Genomic DNA, 18509 nt, shown 5'->3' with positions numbered 1-18509 from the left:
ATATATTTTAATTTTCTTTTTAATTTTATGTTCAACTTGCAAACAATTTATTTCTTAGAATATATAATTCAATCAATGACAATAAATGTAGACAGAAATTTTTTGTTTAAAAAATAAAATTTGTTCCACATATTTATGTAAAATATTTTCTTAATTGCTATGAAGTTACCAGTACTGTGTATAGATTTTAGTAAAATTCATAAAATTAACATCATATTTTACATTTATATTTCAACATAATTAATATGCATAGGAACACATCATTCATCTTTTAAACTTTAAAAAAGTATTATATTTCAACTAACTGGCACATGCGTTGAGCATTATTGAGCAAGCTATTATTGACTGGATTCATTTTTGAACAACTCCTTGAAGAAAATGTTGTAATTTTTCATGATCTCTTTTTAACCATGCAGCATTTAACCTAATAGTCTCGCAAGCTTGTTGGATTGTTCTTTCAGCACCTACACAACCATTTTGTTTAAAGAAATTTTCAACTTCTTCAGCTTTTTCAATAGAAGAAAAGTTTTCTGTTGTGTTCTTCACCAAGCGAGTTAATAAAAACCCACCCTAAATGAATTTCATAAATTAAATATAATTGATTTGAGTCTTGTAAAAGTTATTTCTTTACTTGGTACTGATTAAATAATTTTGACCAGTTATCTTGAATGAATTGCCATGCTAAATCTCTTCCAACTTTGGAAGCTCCAACTGAAATTATGACAAAAACAGTATCTTGGGAGCGAACTTCATCCTATAAAAAAAAAAAAAAATTAAAAAATAAAAATAAAATTAATTATAATGTTTGACCGTGGATGAATTAAATAACCTACAGACACTGCGAAATCAAGAACTTTTTTTAATATATTTTTATTTCTAGATGCACCCATTGCTCTGCATATTCTATCTTTTTCTTCGTGTAAGTCTGTTCCTCTATAGAGCTAAAATAAGTATAATTTATAAATAATTATTTGTGAAGTTTATTATAATTATATTAACCTGTAGTAATTGATTAAAAGTTGTCTCATCACCAGATGACAAACATGCCTTATATATAGGACTTCTTAAATCAGCCACAATGGTTTCTTTACCACTTAGGTGATTAGCAAACTTCATTTTAGCTTCAGAAACGATATCAGGATCAGCACTTGATACCAAACGACCTATTACTAAGCCTCTCAACATTCTATCAAGATGACTTTCATTGGGTTGAGGAGTCCATCCCAATTTAGTAAAAATTTTTTTTAATAGAATTTGATTATATTGTTTAAATAATAGTTCTGTTTCTCCTTCTACATTAGACAATAATATGGCTAATTTACCAAGAACATTACTCATTGAAGTCCATACAGAATAATTATCTTCATCAGTCATGGCCAACATTAAACGTAGTACTTCATCTGTACTGGAAAGTCCAGCTTGTACTAGAGCAAAAAGATCATCAAGTAATCCAAGACGGTCCAAAGGTGGTAATGTTTTTGATGATATTGATGGTACAAATTTTTCTAGCAATTCGGATGTATAACGTGTTCTGTAGTATCCAACAGTACTTGGGTTTACTTTAACCCATTCACTAGATGACAACGCACTGGAAGGAATAATAATATCTTTTTGACTTTCAGACAAAATATCTTTATGACACACAATGTTGGGAGAGCTTGATGAAGAAAATGTTAATGGAACCATCCATAAAGGTCCATCACCTAAAGAAAAAAATTTTTTAATTCAAGTTAAAAAAAAAAAGGTTAATAAAACTTACCATGAACTTGACCATTGGCAGTAAATTTGGTTTGAGATATACTAAGTGTTCTTGATCCATCAGTATTTAAAGTTTCTTTTTCTACTGAGATCACAGGAAATCCTTTTTGTAAAGTCCAAGTAGACATGACTGCTTTAACAGGTTTATTACTTGCTTCTTCTAAAGCTAACCATAAATCTTCAGTAAAAGTGTTATTGTATTGATGTTTATTCAAATACAGATTCATTCCTTTACGAAAATCCTAAAAATGAAAAACGTTAATTTATATGGTACTTACAATATATTAATTGATTCATAATAACTTACGTGATCTCCAATAAAATTATGTAACATTCTGATGACTGAAGCACCCTTGTTATATGATATGTCATCAAATATTTCATCAATTTCAGATGGATGACCAACTGGTATCTCAATTGGATGACTGCTATTCAATGCATCTAATTCAAGAGCTCTAATATGTGTGTCAGTAACAAATTGTGTCCAAATATCATACTCTGGGAATAAATGTTCAACACACAGAAACTCCACAAATGAAGCATAACCTTCATTTAACCAAAGATGAGTCCACCACTCCATAGTAACTAAATTACCAAACCACTGGTGAGCTAACTCATGCCCTACAACTAATGCTATCCATTGCTTGCGAACTGCAGAAGTATTTGCTGGATCAACTAAGAGACATGATTCTCTATATGTTACCAAACCCCAATTTTCCATGGCACCTAAAATTTTTTTAATAAAAAATTATTTAATAACTTTTAACTAAAAAATTACTTACCAGAAGAAAAATCTGCAATTGCTATCAAATCCATTTTAGGTAATGGATAAGCTACTTGGAAATAGTCTTTGTAGTAAGGCAATGCATTTTTAGCAACTTCCAATGCAAACTTTCCCTGGTCACTTTTTCCAACTGGTGTGTACACTCTAACTAAAACACCATCAGAATCTTTGTCTTCCACATAATCAAATTCTCCAACAACAACAGCCACTAAATATGTAGACATGATTGGAGTTCTTTGAAATTTAAGTAAACGGTCACCATTTTCTTCAATTGTATCAGATATTACAGGCTATAAAAAAATATACATATTTATAAAAAAATCATATTATAATTTATAAATTATAATTAGTTTAAATGTACCATGTTGGAAAGAGCCGTTTTGTCCTGTGCCACAGATAACAAAATATCAAATTCAGCCTTTATCGCCGGCTCATCCCAACAAGGAAAACACCTCCTAGCATCAGTTGCTTCAAATTGGGTAACAGCTGAATATTTTTCTTTTCCATTTGGACTTTAACAAAAATATATAAAATACAAAATTAATTAATTATTCTTACCATATTAGATAAGGCTTGATGGGACATGTTACATATGCCAACAGATATATTAAAAACAGCTTTTAGAGAAGGTTCATCCCAACATGGAAACATTTTACGTGCGTGTGTGGTACACGACATAGTGACTGCAGCATATTTTTCAATCTGATGACCGGTTTCAGATATTCTATGCAACTTTTTTTCAGAAAAGAAAAAGAAAATTCTAAGTCATACTGCTAAAATGTTTAGATATCTTACCTGACATATTTACTCCGGTAAAATCCTTTCATTTTATCATTGAGTTCACCAATAAATATAAATTTTAAGAATGCTTCTCCTAATTTAAGTTCTTTGTCAAATTCTAAAGTAACTGTTTCATCTTCAGCTGATAGTGTAACTGAAGGTTTGAAAATGGATCCATCACATTCTTTTAATTCAACTTCTTTGATTTTCAAATCCAATGCATGTAATGTTATTGAATTAGTTGGCTCCAAAATCTACATATATTTAAAGTTGTTAGTTTAAGTTTATGCATAGAATATAACAGATTTATTAAAATAAAGATCAGTTAGTTCATGATTTTTTATTGTTAATTTAATAATAACATTATTTTTTACTTAATACACCATATGTAAAAATATATTTTAACATGAAAACACCTTTATTTTTCCTATGATATTTGATTTAAAAAAATGGCCTAAGTCATAAATAAATAAATGTAGCCATACATTTTAATTTTTTTTTGAAAAAAATAAAATGTGCATATAAATGATATAAATAAAGAAGACGATTTTGTAATTCAATTCAAAAATAATTATTGTCACATTTGAAAAATATGTAAAGCCGGGTACCTACACACCTGAGCATTTAATTGTAATGTAATGAAGTTCGTGCTCGTTTGAATGTTTACATGTTACCAACGACCGGCGTGTACGTTTAGGGTGGAGCACTACTCTGTATCAGCCATTCGTCATGTTCGTCAAAATACCAACATTCAGGTGGATTGATGGCGTCGCGAGCCGAACATTAACATCGTACACACCTAAGCATTAAAATTAAATTACGGCGTTACATTACACCTAAATGCTCCGGTGTGCACCCGGCTTAAAATTATGGTCTTTGAAAGTCATGTTGTTACAAATTAAAAGAAGGTAATTTTTTTAAGAAATTATATCAGAAATATAATATCCTTAATATCATAAATTAAGATAAATAAGAGACCTTTTTAAATTGATTATTAAATAATTCTATGACGCATAAATAATAATTGTTTAAATCTAATAACTAAATTATTTATTTAAAATAAATCGTAAAATAAGTTTTACTATATTGTTAAAAAATTAAAAATACCTATGTATAGGTTGATAATCATATATATAATACTCGAAAATGTACGAGTAGACACAGGTGTACATTTTGGATGAGTCTGCTTATAACTGTTCATAGGGTACAGTTATCCGTGTATAAAAGAGTGAACTGCGCATGCACGGAGAGTTACTTTGGTACAGTTATGTTATTGTATAAACATATTGGACACCTGCGCGATCAATGTGTATAATTTTTTCTTCTGAGATATAATATATCTCATTATTTTAAAATACTATTTAAATTGTAAGGTATATTATGTTATAATAATATAATCACGTAACTCTTTTATCAAACCAGTATCCTTGACCTCGATAGTAAAAGAAAGAAGTTGTATAACAACAAGATAATGAAGTGAAATAATTATAATTAATGGTTGTTTATGAATTGTAACTATTATTGTACTAAAAAATTTCAGTGCTTTTTAAAAACCAATATATTTTTTCAACGTTTAGTAGTAAATTTAACAATAATTTAATAATAAAATAATAAAATATTATTAATAATCGAATAAGTTATTTAAAATGAATTATCTAAATAATTAATAACCTATTTAAAATAGTTTGTACACCTTTTTTATTAATCGTATTTAATGACATAATAATGCGTTCTGAAATCATTAAATATATAACTACCTCAATAAAATAAGAAAAATTAAATTTATTTCAAACCCAAATAAAAAATAATGGTGTAATTAATCATGGTAGCAACTTATTCACTCGTATCAACTTTCATTGAAAACATTACAATTTAATTATCATACTAGGTATACATGAGGGTCGGGTTTTGTATTAATTTAAATATTATTAACTTACTTTATAATTTTAGAAAGAAAATTAATTATTAAAAAAAAAAAAAACAACATTAACGTCATATGGAAATTTTTTTTTATAGTTTTCTAATGTTATAAGTGAAAGTATTTTTATTTCCCGCCAAATGTTATGTTCCGTTTTCCTCCAAATCAAAATAAAATTTGTTTCTAATATTTTTGAGAACCATTTGCCATTGACATGACGGCTTGAACCGGTTATCGAACTCGTAACCACGAACATGAACGAAAGTTGTCACTATTTCATTTGCGACACGACACGCCAACGAAAATTGTATTTCATTTATTATTATTCAATGGTGTTAGTGCATTTTTTTTTGTATAATGTTGGAAAATATTGATGTTATCACAAGTGACCGATGTTAATTTACAACAATTTTATATTCAATTTTGTATATACATCGAAAATTGACATTATGAGGTGGACAAAGGCACCCATATGGGGGGCAAGGGAAGGACATGCCCCCCCTGAAAAATATCAAAAATCTTGGAAAATTGTTTACTATGATCAGAAAATATTTATTTAAATATAATTTAAAAATTAAATTTAATGTATGAAAATTTATAATTTGTTTATGAAAAATCTATTTAGTTTGGAAAATCAGGTTATCAGTTATAAATAACAATACGCTTTTTCGTTTCTATTCTATGGATAATTATTAATTCTTAAAATATTGTGTATTTCCAGAAATACGATATGTATATGAGTGTGTGTACACAACCATAATATTTATATAATATTTGTAAATTAATATTTTAATAAATATAACTAATGTTTTAAGTGTCCAATTTATATTATTAATTAAATAAAAATTTCAATAAGTTACTTTTATGGTAAATTGGTTAAATAATTATTATTTTATAGTCTTCTAGTTTGATATTATAGCAGAGGTTCTCAAACATTTCAGACCAGGCTTCCCCTTTTGGTCAACCATAGACGTGAGCCCCCCCCCATAAAAATAATTTTAATAATCATGTTTAGACTAACAAAAAGTTAAAACAAACAACAAATATAAGCTAATATTGATATTCACATTACAAATTTATTTTAAAATAATATGTATTATTTATAAAAGGTTTTAATAAATCGGTAAAGTTTAATGTGATGGATGGGTTTGTTTTTTTCATCACAAAGTTTGGTTAAATTAGGGGAGATATTTGATAAAGCAACTCTCAATTCTTTGCTGACATCTAGTCTTCCACAGCATTGGCGGTTAAGGACTCACAAAAAGTATTTCTTCTCTTATATCCTTATCATCAATAAATCTAACATAAGCCAATAAATAAGATTGCCTATGTTTATTAGTCGCTTCATCAATTTGAAGGGCAAAAATGTTATTTTTTAGTTTTTCAAATAATTGTTCATTGAGATCTTCCAAAATATTTGATATTCGCCGTGACACAGTATCATTGGAAAGAGGTATGGATTTTAGCTGTTGAGCCAAACTGTCTTCAAACATTATAGAAACAATATCAACCAACTGCTGGTAATATAAGAGTTTCACCTACTGTGTGAGGTTTTTTGCATTTGGCAATTCTATGAGCAACTTTATAAGATGCTAAAAGAGCTTTGGAAGGCACAGTTATAATGTTTTTAAATGTTTGTTGAGTAGATTGAAAGTCAATAAGCTTCCGAGCAAAAAATTCCTTAGGTTTATTAACTAGTTCAGCATGTTTTGTTTCTAAATGCCTCCTTAATTTATTAGGTTTCATGCTATCAGATGCTAATATAGATAAACATACTACACACTGAGGCCGTTCTTCACCATTTATAGAAGTTTTAGTAAATCCGAGAGATAAATAGTTTTCATCATACCTTCTTAATTTTGTAGATTTTGAGTTCGACACTGGGCTTGAAGTACCAGTGGCTGACTCGATGTTTACAATACTGACGTTATTCCTCTTAATTTTATTACTGCTGCTTTATGTTGAAGCACTAGTTTGATCATTTATCAAAAATCTTTTCATTCTTAAACGTATGAATAACAAGTAAGTCTAATACCAGAATATTCGAAATAAACAAAACTTATTTACAAAGACGTACTCACACGCACAAGGTAGCATACACGATACCAAACTGTCAACGTTATACCACCGCAGCCTTGTTACATAGTACAACGCGTAGAACTGAGTATGTTTAAAAATAGAATGACGGTCAATAGTGGTTTATCGATAAAACAACTAACTTTTTATAGATAAAGGCTCTTGTTGATTGTTGCTGTCTGTATGTGATGTATAAATATACATATTGTATGTACAATATGTACATATTATGAATTTTTTTTATTTAAATAGCACTTTAATTTTACTAATTTATTATCAATCTCATATCTTATCATTGAAAATCCGAAAAGCGTTCTAACAGAGCTCAGAGTCAGTGATCAATCCACATGAACGCATGCGCAGTAAATCACGGAGTAGTCGACAACTAATCCCAAATTCCGTGTTGGAACAAACTTAATGTAATAGTATAATGTAAAATTGTAAACCCCTTTCTATATCGTGGGTCATTCCTATTTATGAATAGATTGATAAATTAAAATGTTGCCCCCCCCCCTTGAAAATTTGCCTATGACGCCTTTGGAGATGGAGGTATTATGAAAAAAAAAGTAAAAAGTAAAAAGTAAAATATTTACCAATAATAATTATGAGTTTCTCAAATTAGATGGGAATCAAATAATAGACCATAGTGTTGTCGATAGAAGTTTCATAGATAGACATTGTTAAATTTCCTCCTTTAAGCGTGAAGCAGTAGAAGACCTCAGTATAAGTAAAAAAAAAATGATTATCCAAGAAATTCGACAAATATTTCCGTTAAAGACATGGATCATGTTCGGAAAAATGTCTATGAGAGTCGACGCAAAATTCTTCCTGCTCATACAACTTTTTACAATATGTCTACGACTCATGGCGAGGAATGAACATTTTGACAAAATAAGGTGAACTATTTCTATTATTAAATGAGGACTCAAAAAATGTATTGATTTTTTCATGTGCAAATAATTAAAATTTTTTATATAGCGTCAAAACTATTTATATGGATGGCACTTTTCAGTTCAGTGCTAGGTTTTTTATTCATGGATATAAAAATGGGTTTTACATACCACTTGTATTTTGTTTATTGCTCGATAAGAAAACAATGACTTACATCTACGTACTAAATAAAATATCGGAGTTTTGTGATAACACGGGGTCGTCTTTTTTTACTACTTAATATTATTAGTGATTTTGAAAATACTTTACTCAATGCAATTGAACAAATTTGGCCAGGGATGAATGTTGTCGATTTCACTTGACTCAAGCATGGTTTCGACAAATTCAATCCCTAGGTCTAGTTTCAGAATATAAAAATAAAAGCCATATTGATATGTGGTTGTCATACCTTTGGCTTATTATTTTTAAATCCCAGTGAAGTCATGAGTTGTTTTTTAGGGGCGATTTTATGTTGGAGTGTTCATCTGATACCTAGTAGTGTCAGACCATATTCACAATATTTATTAAAAATCTATGTTTCAAATGCAAATATGTTTCCCCTAAAATTATACACGGTTAATCAAAACTGACAATCTTCAATCATTCGATTATTTTATTTGAAACTCAACATAATCGTCACTATTTAATATACTATTGTATTGTGTAGTTGTTATTCAATTTTTCTTGAAAAAAAATTAATTTTAATTTTTAATTAAAATTTGCATTAAGATGAATAAAGAAGGTATTATTGAAATTACTATTTACCTTACGTGTAATAAAATGAAAAAAACTAAGAGAATAAAAAGATTCTGGGTAAAAGAATGGTATAAAAGTATAAATTAGCGCCAAAATCCTTTATTATTTACCTTATTCGCCATTTTTGAGCGAAGATATAAAAAAAATACAATACGAAAGACAAAAAAGACAAGACTTCTTCACACAATTAGACTTCATTGACTAATAAAATGTACATTCATAGACATACATGGTAAATCAAAGGCGTGTACACAAGGAGGGGCGTTAGGGGTTCAAATCCCTCCCAAAATGCAGGAATATTATTAAATATGTTTTTATATATGTATTAAATGTGGTATATAGATTATATAACTATGAAAAAGTACAACCTTAAACCACTCCCAAAATACTGTTTTGTGTACGCGCCTGGTCAATCGTCTTGACTGATGATAAAAATTCTAACATGTTTGAATTTCATTAGTCATAAAACTTGACCTCAGTGGTTATTAGTCATATACATGGTTAGTCATGTACAGTGGCGGCGCGTTAGGGTAGACAAATGAAACATTGTCTACCGAAAAATATCAAATATTCTAATTTTAAAAATGATTTTAGTCATTTTAAATTAAATTTTTGTCGAAAGTTGGGAGTGATTGAAAATCACGATAAGGTACAAGGGTTCTCAAAAATATTACAAACAAATTTTATTTTGATTTGGAGGAAAATGGAACATAATCTTCGGTGAACAACGAACAAGGTGATAACGATTGAGAGTCACATTGGCGGAAAAGAGGATTTTTTCAAATAATTGTTTTTAAGAATTCGACAGAATTCGATTAATGGTAAATAATAAATGTACTTTACCATTAATTTAATTGAATTAATTTTATTTTTATATATGAACAGAACGTGATGAACAAGGAATACAGTAAGTAATTAAATTAAAGTTAAAACGTAATTTTTTTTTATAAAATATATATAAAAGTGGTTAACCTAACTTAATTTAAATAAGTTATAATTAATTCCGAATACATAATTTATTATACATAAAGAATATTATGAAAACTCTATTTCCGTTATCATCGGCAATTTTGCAATCTAAATAGAATATATTACGTTAGTACAATACACTTAATGATGTACCGTGGGTAAATACCCGACGGGTAGGTAAATATTTTGGGTATTTACCCACTATAATATTTACCTACCTAAAATTTGGGTAACCATAGAGTTAACAAAACTCGTGAGCTGTATCAGAAGATTAATGCAATTAGGGGTGAGTACAAAAAACATGAAAGATTCTTAAAAAATGAGGATGGCTCCATAATTACGGAACAAGACAAGATTATAGAAAAATGGAGAGAGTATTTTGACCAACTGCTTAACTGTGAGGACCCTCCTGAAACTTTCACATGGATATCATCTGACCCTAACGACAGTGAATGCCCTCCTCCTAGTAGGATAGAGGTAGTAAATCAATTAAATAGATTAAAAAACAATAAAACACCGGGAGAAGATGGAATTCAGGGAGAAATTCTAAAAAAATTGGATGAGGTAGCAATAAATAAAATACATTATATCATCGAAAATTTATGGTCTGAGGAGCAACTACCCAAAGACTGGGGTACAGCGTTGATCTGCCCGATTTTTAAAAAAGGAGACCCACAAAAATGCTGTAACTACAGAGGTATTGCTTTATTAGATACGGCATATAAAGTCTTATCATATTGTCTACTTGATAGAGTAGTACCCAAGGCCGAAAATATAATAGGTGATTACCAGGGTGGGTTTAGGACCAATAGATCCACAACTGACCAAATGTTCATTCTAAGACAAATCATCCAAAAACATTTGGAATTTGACAAGGAGGTACACGTGTTATTTGTGGATTTCAGAAAAGCTTATGACTCTATACATAGAGAAAGCCTTTTAAACATTCTCAAAGATTTCAAATTCCCCAGGAAAATTATTAATCTCATTGGAGCCAGTCTCAAACATACAGATATACAGGTCAAGATATATAGGTAACGTAACATCGCAGCCAACTAGAGTAACGACAGGACTTCGGCAAGGGGATGCTTTGTCTCCAGTGCTGTTTAATTTAGTACTGGAGAGGGTAATACGTGAGATGAACATTTCGGATGGAGTTATATTAGGACAGACCAGAATTGGAATACTAGCATATGCGGATGATATCGCTCTCCTTGGTGAAGATTTAGATATGATAAAGAAATTGGGAAGTAATCTAATAAATACGGCAAAAAAAGTGGGCCTAACCGTTAATGAGGAAAAAACAGAGTACCTTGTGGTTAGCCGAGGAAATAGAAATGGCGGTCTGGAACAATATATCAAAATTGAAGAACTCAAGTTCAAAAGAGTGTCTCAATTTAAGTATCTAGGGTCGATGATAACGGAGGATAACGACATCAAGACAGAGGTGTCAACAAGGATACAACTAGCGAATAGAGGATTCTATGGACTTGAAAAAGTCTTGAAATCGAAGGCCTTATCTAAAGCCCTAAAAATCAAAATGTACATGACTCTACTAAGACCAATTGTTCTTTACGGCTCAGAAACCTGGGCGCTGAGAAAAACAGAAGAATCAAGATTAATGATATTCGAGAGAAAAGTTCTACGGAAAATTTTTGGCCCCATATACGATAGACAAACGAGGGAATGGAGAAAACTTCATAACGTAGAACTCCAAGGACTTTTCCAGAGGCCGAATATAGTTAGAGAGATCACCAAGCGGAAACTAAGTTGGGCAGGACATGCTTGGCGCAAACAGGGTACTTTAGTAAAATGGGTGATCGAAGAAGAGCCTAATGGAAAAAGACCAATAGGTAGACCTAAGTTAAGATGGGAAGATGGTGTGAAGAAAGAAGTGGAAAAGATAGAGCCTGGTGTCAAGTGGAGAGAAGTAGCGGAGGACAGGGATAGGTGGCAAAATTTAGTGTTTTCAGAATGGTCTTAAGGGCCGTAACTAAAAAGAAGAAGAAGAAAATTTGGGTAAATATTTTTTTTTTTACTGTCAAACATAATCATTTTTATTAAATAAATTTAATTTTAAAATTTTAAGGGTTTTAGTTTGTTTTTAAATTCTTAGATTTGCTTCCCCATTAAAAGTGGTATTGGTTTCAAAGTGAATAAAATTAACAAAAACTTGATAAATATAGTTTATGTACTCTAATCATCAGTTTTGGAAAAACATGAAAGTCAGGAAACAATAAAAAAAAGTATTATGATATCCATGAATTGGTTTTAACATAAATAAAAAATTAAAAATAAATTTACCCAATTTATCGGGTAAATACCGGTTATTTACCTGAAATTATATTTACGGAGTATTGCCCATCACTAATTATTAGAGCTCTTAAAACACATGTCACGGAATTCACGTGTACACGTGAAATACATGTTTATCCAAAATATATATCCATTTTTACAATGGTAAAATTAGTAATTTTATGTTATACACTTGAAGTTTTAATAAAATATTAATAGTACAGTATTAAGTTAAGGATATACGTTTTTATTTTTGATTTTACACGTGACACGTGAATTCCGTGAATTCACGTGAATTAAGAACTCTACTAATTATACCGTTGTCATACAGCTCTATTAAAATACTAATTGTTTTTAAAAACATTTGATAATTATTAATATCATATATGTTGTAATAAACGGATAAATAATGTTTAAATAATATCTAGAATGTCAGGGATTTTCCGGGAAGACGAAGGCCAATACGTTGGATCAGGAGGAGCTAGAACTTTAAATTTTTTTAGATTGGTAAAATTGTACAAGGTGACACCTCGCGGGTTATTCGCTCGGCACCCCCACGACTGGTGTTTGGCATTAAAATCGCCGCCTATTATAAAGTAGTTATTGAATGTGCTAAAGTAGTCAGAGAATTTTATGTCCGTAACAATATGTTTAGGGGGTGGAATGGAACACAAATATTATTAATAATAGTTATTTAATTAAATTCATTTAATACATATAAATTATTATATATTATATTTTAAATTATCAAAACTTTTTTTTTTTTGGAAAAATAAAAATACAAACTGAAAATTACAAAATTAAAAAAAAAAACAACGGCTTGAACATTGTTATATAAACAGTGTATATGTGGCATTATTTTATGAAAAATAGATAACCAGAATATAAATATTGAATCACTTAATAAACGTTTTATTGAGAAGATTCTATTATTTTGTCTATGCACTCCATTATTTCATCTCTATACTCATAAACAATGTTAACCGTACGTATATTGAAATTCCATCGAGTTTGTACTGCCCGTGGTAATCTAACGCCAACTAATTTATCCAATACGGCTATTCTTTGCGGTGAATTTGAAAAAAAAAATACCGATATTTCTGATAAATTTGAAAAAAAAAAATATCCGAACTCCTTTATTTTGAGATACTGATTGTGTCATAATTAAGTTTAACTAGTGTGCATAGCAATGAATATAATACGCATATGGATATAGTTCCTTAACCCTAACACTAACTCCACTATTTTGTCAACTCATGACTGCCGCGCCATTATACGATTGTGCTATTAGTTAGTTCGGAGTATTTTTTAAAATAGGATTTATTTCAGATAATATTGTTGATTTTAATGATTCTGCATTGTGTCCATCAGGATTTAAAAACCCCCAAAAACGTTCTACTGGTTAACCTTTAAGTTCATAGCGAAATACAATAACTAACTGAAACATATTAGAAATGTCAGTAGTCTCATCGACGATTATAGAAACAAATCGAGCAGTTTCTATTTCTAAAAAAATTTGTTTTCTGGCTACAAGTAGTATACAATCTAACAAATCATTCTGTATTGTTTTAGATGTCCCTTTAAACACTTTTGAATTTTCAAAATGACTACGCAAACTTATATCTAAGTCTTTACATGACTCAATAACACAGATAAAAACACCTTTATTATTAAAGTTAATTTTTTCATTGGGATTTCTTAATGGTAAATTATGTTGTCCACAAAATTTTATATAGTTCAGAATTTTTTCTAATATATAACGATTTTTATCTATTTCTTCATTATGACGTTGAATCCTAATTGTATAGCCCGAGTCAATTTTATTAAAAATATTGATAGTACCGAGTACTTTAGATTAGCTTCATTTTGTAAGTGTTCAAAAGAATTCACGTGTTTTTTAATTTTTTCAGATAAATGACCCAAATGTGTTACACTTGTTTTAGTCCAAGAAATGTCACCCCAAATCATAAATAAGGAAAACAATAAACAGCTAGTTTTATATCACAACCACATAACCACTTGTGTTTTGCATAATAATCCGTATTAAAATGCCGAATATATTCATTTTTACTTTTTTCACTTTATTGATCAATCCTTTCAATTCAGGTGTAGGTCTTCCAAGCTATTTTATTTCAATTTTTTGTTCATAAGTATATGACGTAAAAGGTTTTGAAATTTAATTAATTACTGCATTTTAAGTGTGGGTGTGTCCATGATATAAAAAAATAATTCTAATATATACGACCGCAATAAGTAAATGATAAACACACGCAAGTTCGGAAATTGTGTACATCGGGCAATTAAAATCATCGCCCCGGCGGCAGCGTTATTGCTGTGTTGCCCCTTCTTAGTTTTTGTAATCCGATCATGCTTATAAAGAGCGACTTTTAACATCGCCCAAGCATCCCATACGCTGCTCGCGGGTCCCGGCAAATTGTTATCGGTAATGGATTCTCAGAAGCTACAGTGTTGAATGATTTATTTTTAAACTCCTATTATCTGATAATGTTTTTATAATATTTATTAGTATAAATATAGGAAACACAATTTTTATTTTTGACAATATTATGCTACAATATAAATTTGATATTAAACTTATAAATTAGTAATAGATGATAATTTTAGAAGGGGGCCACTGCGATATTTATAAAAATCGCAGCATGCTGATTTTACCGCCACCGTGCAGCGGTATTTTCAATTTACTTATCAAATATGTGCTAATAAATAAATAAATAGATAAATAAATTAAATCAGAATGGTCACTGATAAGATTTTACACAGGGAACATAAGGTAATTAAAAAATCATTCGACCATTGCTTTAAAGTCCCAACAGTGTAACTATCTAACACATACACTTATAATCTACTTAATTACAACTGCTGTTGTATTGTAGCATTTACATAAAATTATTAAAATTTTATTTTATAATTCAATTCATCATTTAAATTCATTAAATATATGCCAGTTTGCCACTAGTAACATTGTAAAACGGAATAATTTAAATTTATTCTGTGATAGAACTATGCCAATAATAAAATCATTTAATTAAATTTAATACTCTTTGGATTTTTCTTATGTTACACTTCAGTATAACTATTTAGAAATTAACAATGTTTAATACACAATATTCATTGAGTCAATACAATGAACTATGAAGCACGTGCACGTCAATGTTTTCAAAACAATTACAGAATAAATGTTATCACTTTTAGTGTGATAAGAAATTAGCACTCCAAAAATATAGTGACTGAATTTTGTTTACATTTAGAAGTGACCATTCTGATTTCAATTATGCTGTGCTAATAGTACCTATACTATATAATATATATGGTGTATATTAGTTTAGACTTCGATTATTTTCTAGAAACTATTCAAGTTATAGTTTAATATAGTATTTATCTTAATTAAAAATAATTCATATAAAAATAATCAATACAATATTATATATATATATATATTATATAAATATAATTTATAATGAATATATGTAAAATAGTATAAGTACTTAATATAGTACCTACTAACGTACTATATAGATAAATCGTCAATTTATCAATGACATTTATTAATTAACTATATTAATTAATTAATTAACTATACACTTATTGTATGTAATATATAAATATATTATGTTTATACTGGATACAAATTGCCACCGCTACCGCCACCGCCACCGCGGCAGTGTGTGGGGACCTTTATAACGTATTTCACGTACATATTTTGAAATATTTTTATCATTTATTACGTAAAATCACGCGGTACGCGCTGATATTTTTTCATACTACTATTACTATGGCATTATAATGTATGAACATCTGTTTACAAACTACACTGTTCTTTTTTTTCTAAAATATTAATTTTGTGAATAAATATTTCTATTATTTCTTCTATTACCTACTTTATTATATCTGATCCTGACAATAGTGTAGATAGTGAAACAGGGGCGGCTCCAGGGGGGCTCTAGGGAACATGGCCCCTCCCAAGTCCGTACTGTATTTATAAAAAAATGTATGATGTTAACAAAAAATGCATATTATAATATGTACAATCATACGACACGCACAAGTATGTAGATAGAGCCATAGAGATATGACGGTTGAAAGAAGTTTCTCTACACTTCGGAGACTTAAAACCTGGCTTCGTTCAATGATGACTGAAGATAGACTATCAGCATTATGCCTAATTAATTATATCATAAAGTAGATATTTTACATCAAATAGATCATATTATTGATATTTTTGCCAATTTTAAAAATAAACGACTTGAATTTGTGTTGTAAAAATGGTTGTTTTCTTTTTGTTATAAGATTTTGTAAGATTATAACTTGTCCCCCCTAACCAAGTTTCTGGAGACGCCACTGAAGTGAAAAATAGAGAAAGAAAGGTGTTTCTAATTTTAAATCTAACAAAGCAAACATTATAAAAAAAAGCAAAAATTAAAGGCTTACCACAAGGGACGGCGAGAACTTTTGAGGGCCCCAGGGCTGATCGGTTTCAGGCCCCCTTTACTTGTTTGGTCAAGATATACATACTTTAGTACAATAAAAATAATCAAACCCGTATCTCATTCATTACGGCGAATGAGATTATAAAAAAAATTGTGTATAAAATGCTGAAAGACGGGCCCTCTCGGACGTACGGACTCTGGGGCTCTCACTCCCTGCCCCACCCTCACGCCGGCCCTGTTTACCACACACAAATCATATTGGTAAAGAATTGACTGAAAGACGGTCCACGTTTACCATGCAAGTGAGCAATAATATTTTATTTAATATTATTTATAATATGAGTAATATTAGATTACTTTACATTATGGTATTTCTACAATATAATTCAAATTTATTTTAGTTATACCATGAAATGTACTAATAAATTTACCGAAGAAGAAAAGGAAGTTATTGTGAAATACATGGGCATAGTATGCATGGGGTTGTAGGGGTTGTAACCCCCATAGAAATTTCTGTAACCCTCTTATTTTAACTAAAATTAATAAAGTTTAGTTTTAAATGTTTTTCTAATTTTTCCTAAAATTCATCAAGCTTTAAATATTAGCAGTCTACTGTGTATTGGCAATTATTGCACTAACATACATAAAAATACTTATTTTTAACACGAACATGATTATTTATAGATCAACGTCGTATTAATTTTTTGGATTTACTCTGTGCGATCGTCGGGCCATGGATTGTCGCGTCGTTCGATGATAATATTTAATGATAATGGATAATAATTTGTAAGGAACACCCACATAATAATTATCTATTTATCGGTATTTTTCTGAAAATTGGTGACTGTTCTGTCTTTGTTGTTTGCTCGTGTACTGCCAACCACGCACACGTCTGTTTATATTTTACTATAAAGCTCGATTCACACTAGCGGTCTAGGTTCGGTCGGGTCACGGTCAAGGATTATGATGTACAGTTCTCATTACCGGTCACAATTAGTCAAGTTCTATCTGCACGTTGCTACAAAGTGTACAAAAGTGTTCAAAAAACAATCAAAACAATGGATACGACCGAGATTAGCGCGGCGGTTGACTATTCACATTAGGTGGCTCGATCAAAGAGCTCGTGACCGCTACGGTCTGGATCGCGCATCGACCGGTCGAGACTTGACTGGACCTGACTGTGATTGATAGTGTGTACGATGCCGTTGGATTACGTACGATTGATGTTGACTTGACTGTGATCGGACCGAACCGAGACTGCGCTAGTGTGAATCGAGCTTAAAGCATATTATTTCATACATTTTTAATTAATTTTAAAATCTTCGTTTCTCGTTTTTCTTATTTTTAAAAAAAAAAAAATGTTCAGTATATTTAATATAAAGAAAAAGCCTGACAAGAAAACATTACCACCAACTAGGGTCAACGAAGACCTTACAGTGGATGATCCAAGTCCAATAAATAGTAAAATTAAAATTAATAATTCGTCAGTACCTGATGATCTTAACAATATTCAACCCGAGCATTCTGAAATTGCATTAAACGACTTATTTCTGCTAGATTTAGGGAACTTTTAAACAGGTCCAACTCAAATTAAACTAAACGTAAGTACTATAATTATACTATAATTATTATAGTGGTAGGCAAAAAACATAGTTATTTTTAAAACATCAAAGTTTATATTCGATGTATCGATGTTTTGAAATTTATTATATTAGTTTTTCCTGAAAATTATGTGTATTACAATTTTGCTTCGCACCAAAAGTTATCAGTTGTCACAAATGTTTGTATGTTTATT

General features: G+C 29.9%; 1 protein-coding gene across 4 annotated transcripts in view; it reads right to left on the bottom strand.

Annotated features, from left to right (window-relative positions):
• Positions 1-18509, bottom strand: part of LOC112687911 (puromycin-sensitive aminopeptidase) — a 30687-nt gene that overhangs the window by 546 nt on the left and 11632 nt on the right. For 2 of the 4 annotated variants that reach the window (XM_025560926.1, XM_025560902.1), the window contains 9 exons: positions 3338-3576; positions 3101-3266; positions 2541-2832; positions 2066-2484; positions 1760-2000; positions 1000-1703; positions 834-941; positions 632-754; positions 112-570 (listed from right to left, as the gene is read on the bottom strand). In XM_025560926.1, the coding sequence (XP_025416711.1) occupies positions 352-570; positions 632-754; positions 834-941; positions 1000-1703; positions 1760-2000; positions 2066-2484; positions 2541-2832; positions 3101-3266; positions 3338-3576 (2511 nt within the window). In that variant the 3' untranslated portion in view covers positions 112-351. Of the gene's footprint in view, positions 1-111; positions 571-631; positions 755-833; positions 942-999; positions 1704-1759; positions 2001-2065; positions 2485-2540; positions 2833-2903; positions 3055-3100; positions 3267-3337; positions 3577-18509 lie in introns of those variants that run through there. The other 2 variants (XM_025560908.1, XM_025560917.1) reach the window with 2 other exon arrangements.

The sequence above is a fragment of the Sipha flava genome, unplaced genomic scaffold (assembly GCF_003268045.1).
Source record: "Sipha flava isolate LNK unplaced genomic scaffold, YSA_version1 109_pilon_pilon, whole genome shotgun sequence".
Classification (NCBI taxonomy): domain Eukaryota; kingdom Metazoa; phylum Arthropoda; class Insecta; order Hemiptera; family Aphididae; genus Sipha; species Sipha flava.
The sequence above is the reverse complement of the archived record's forward strand: the minus strand, read 5'-3'. Positions and strand labels throughout refer to the sequence as shown.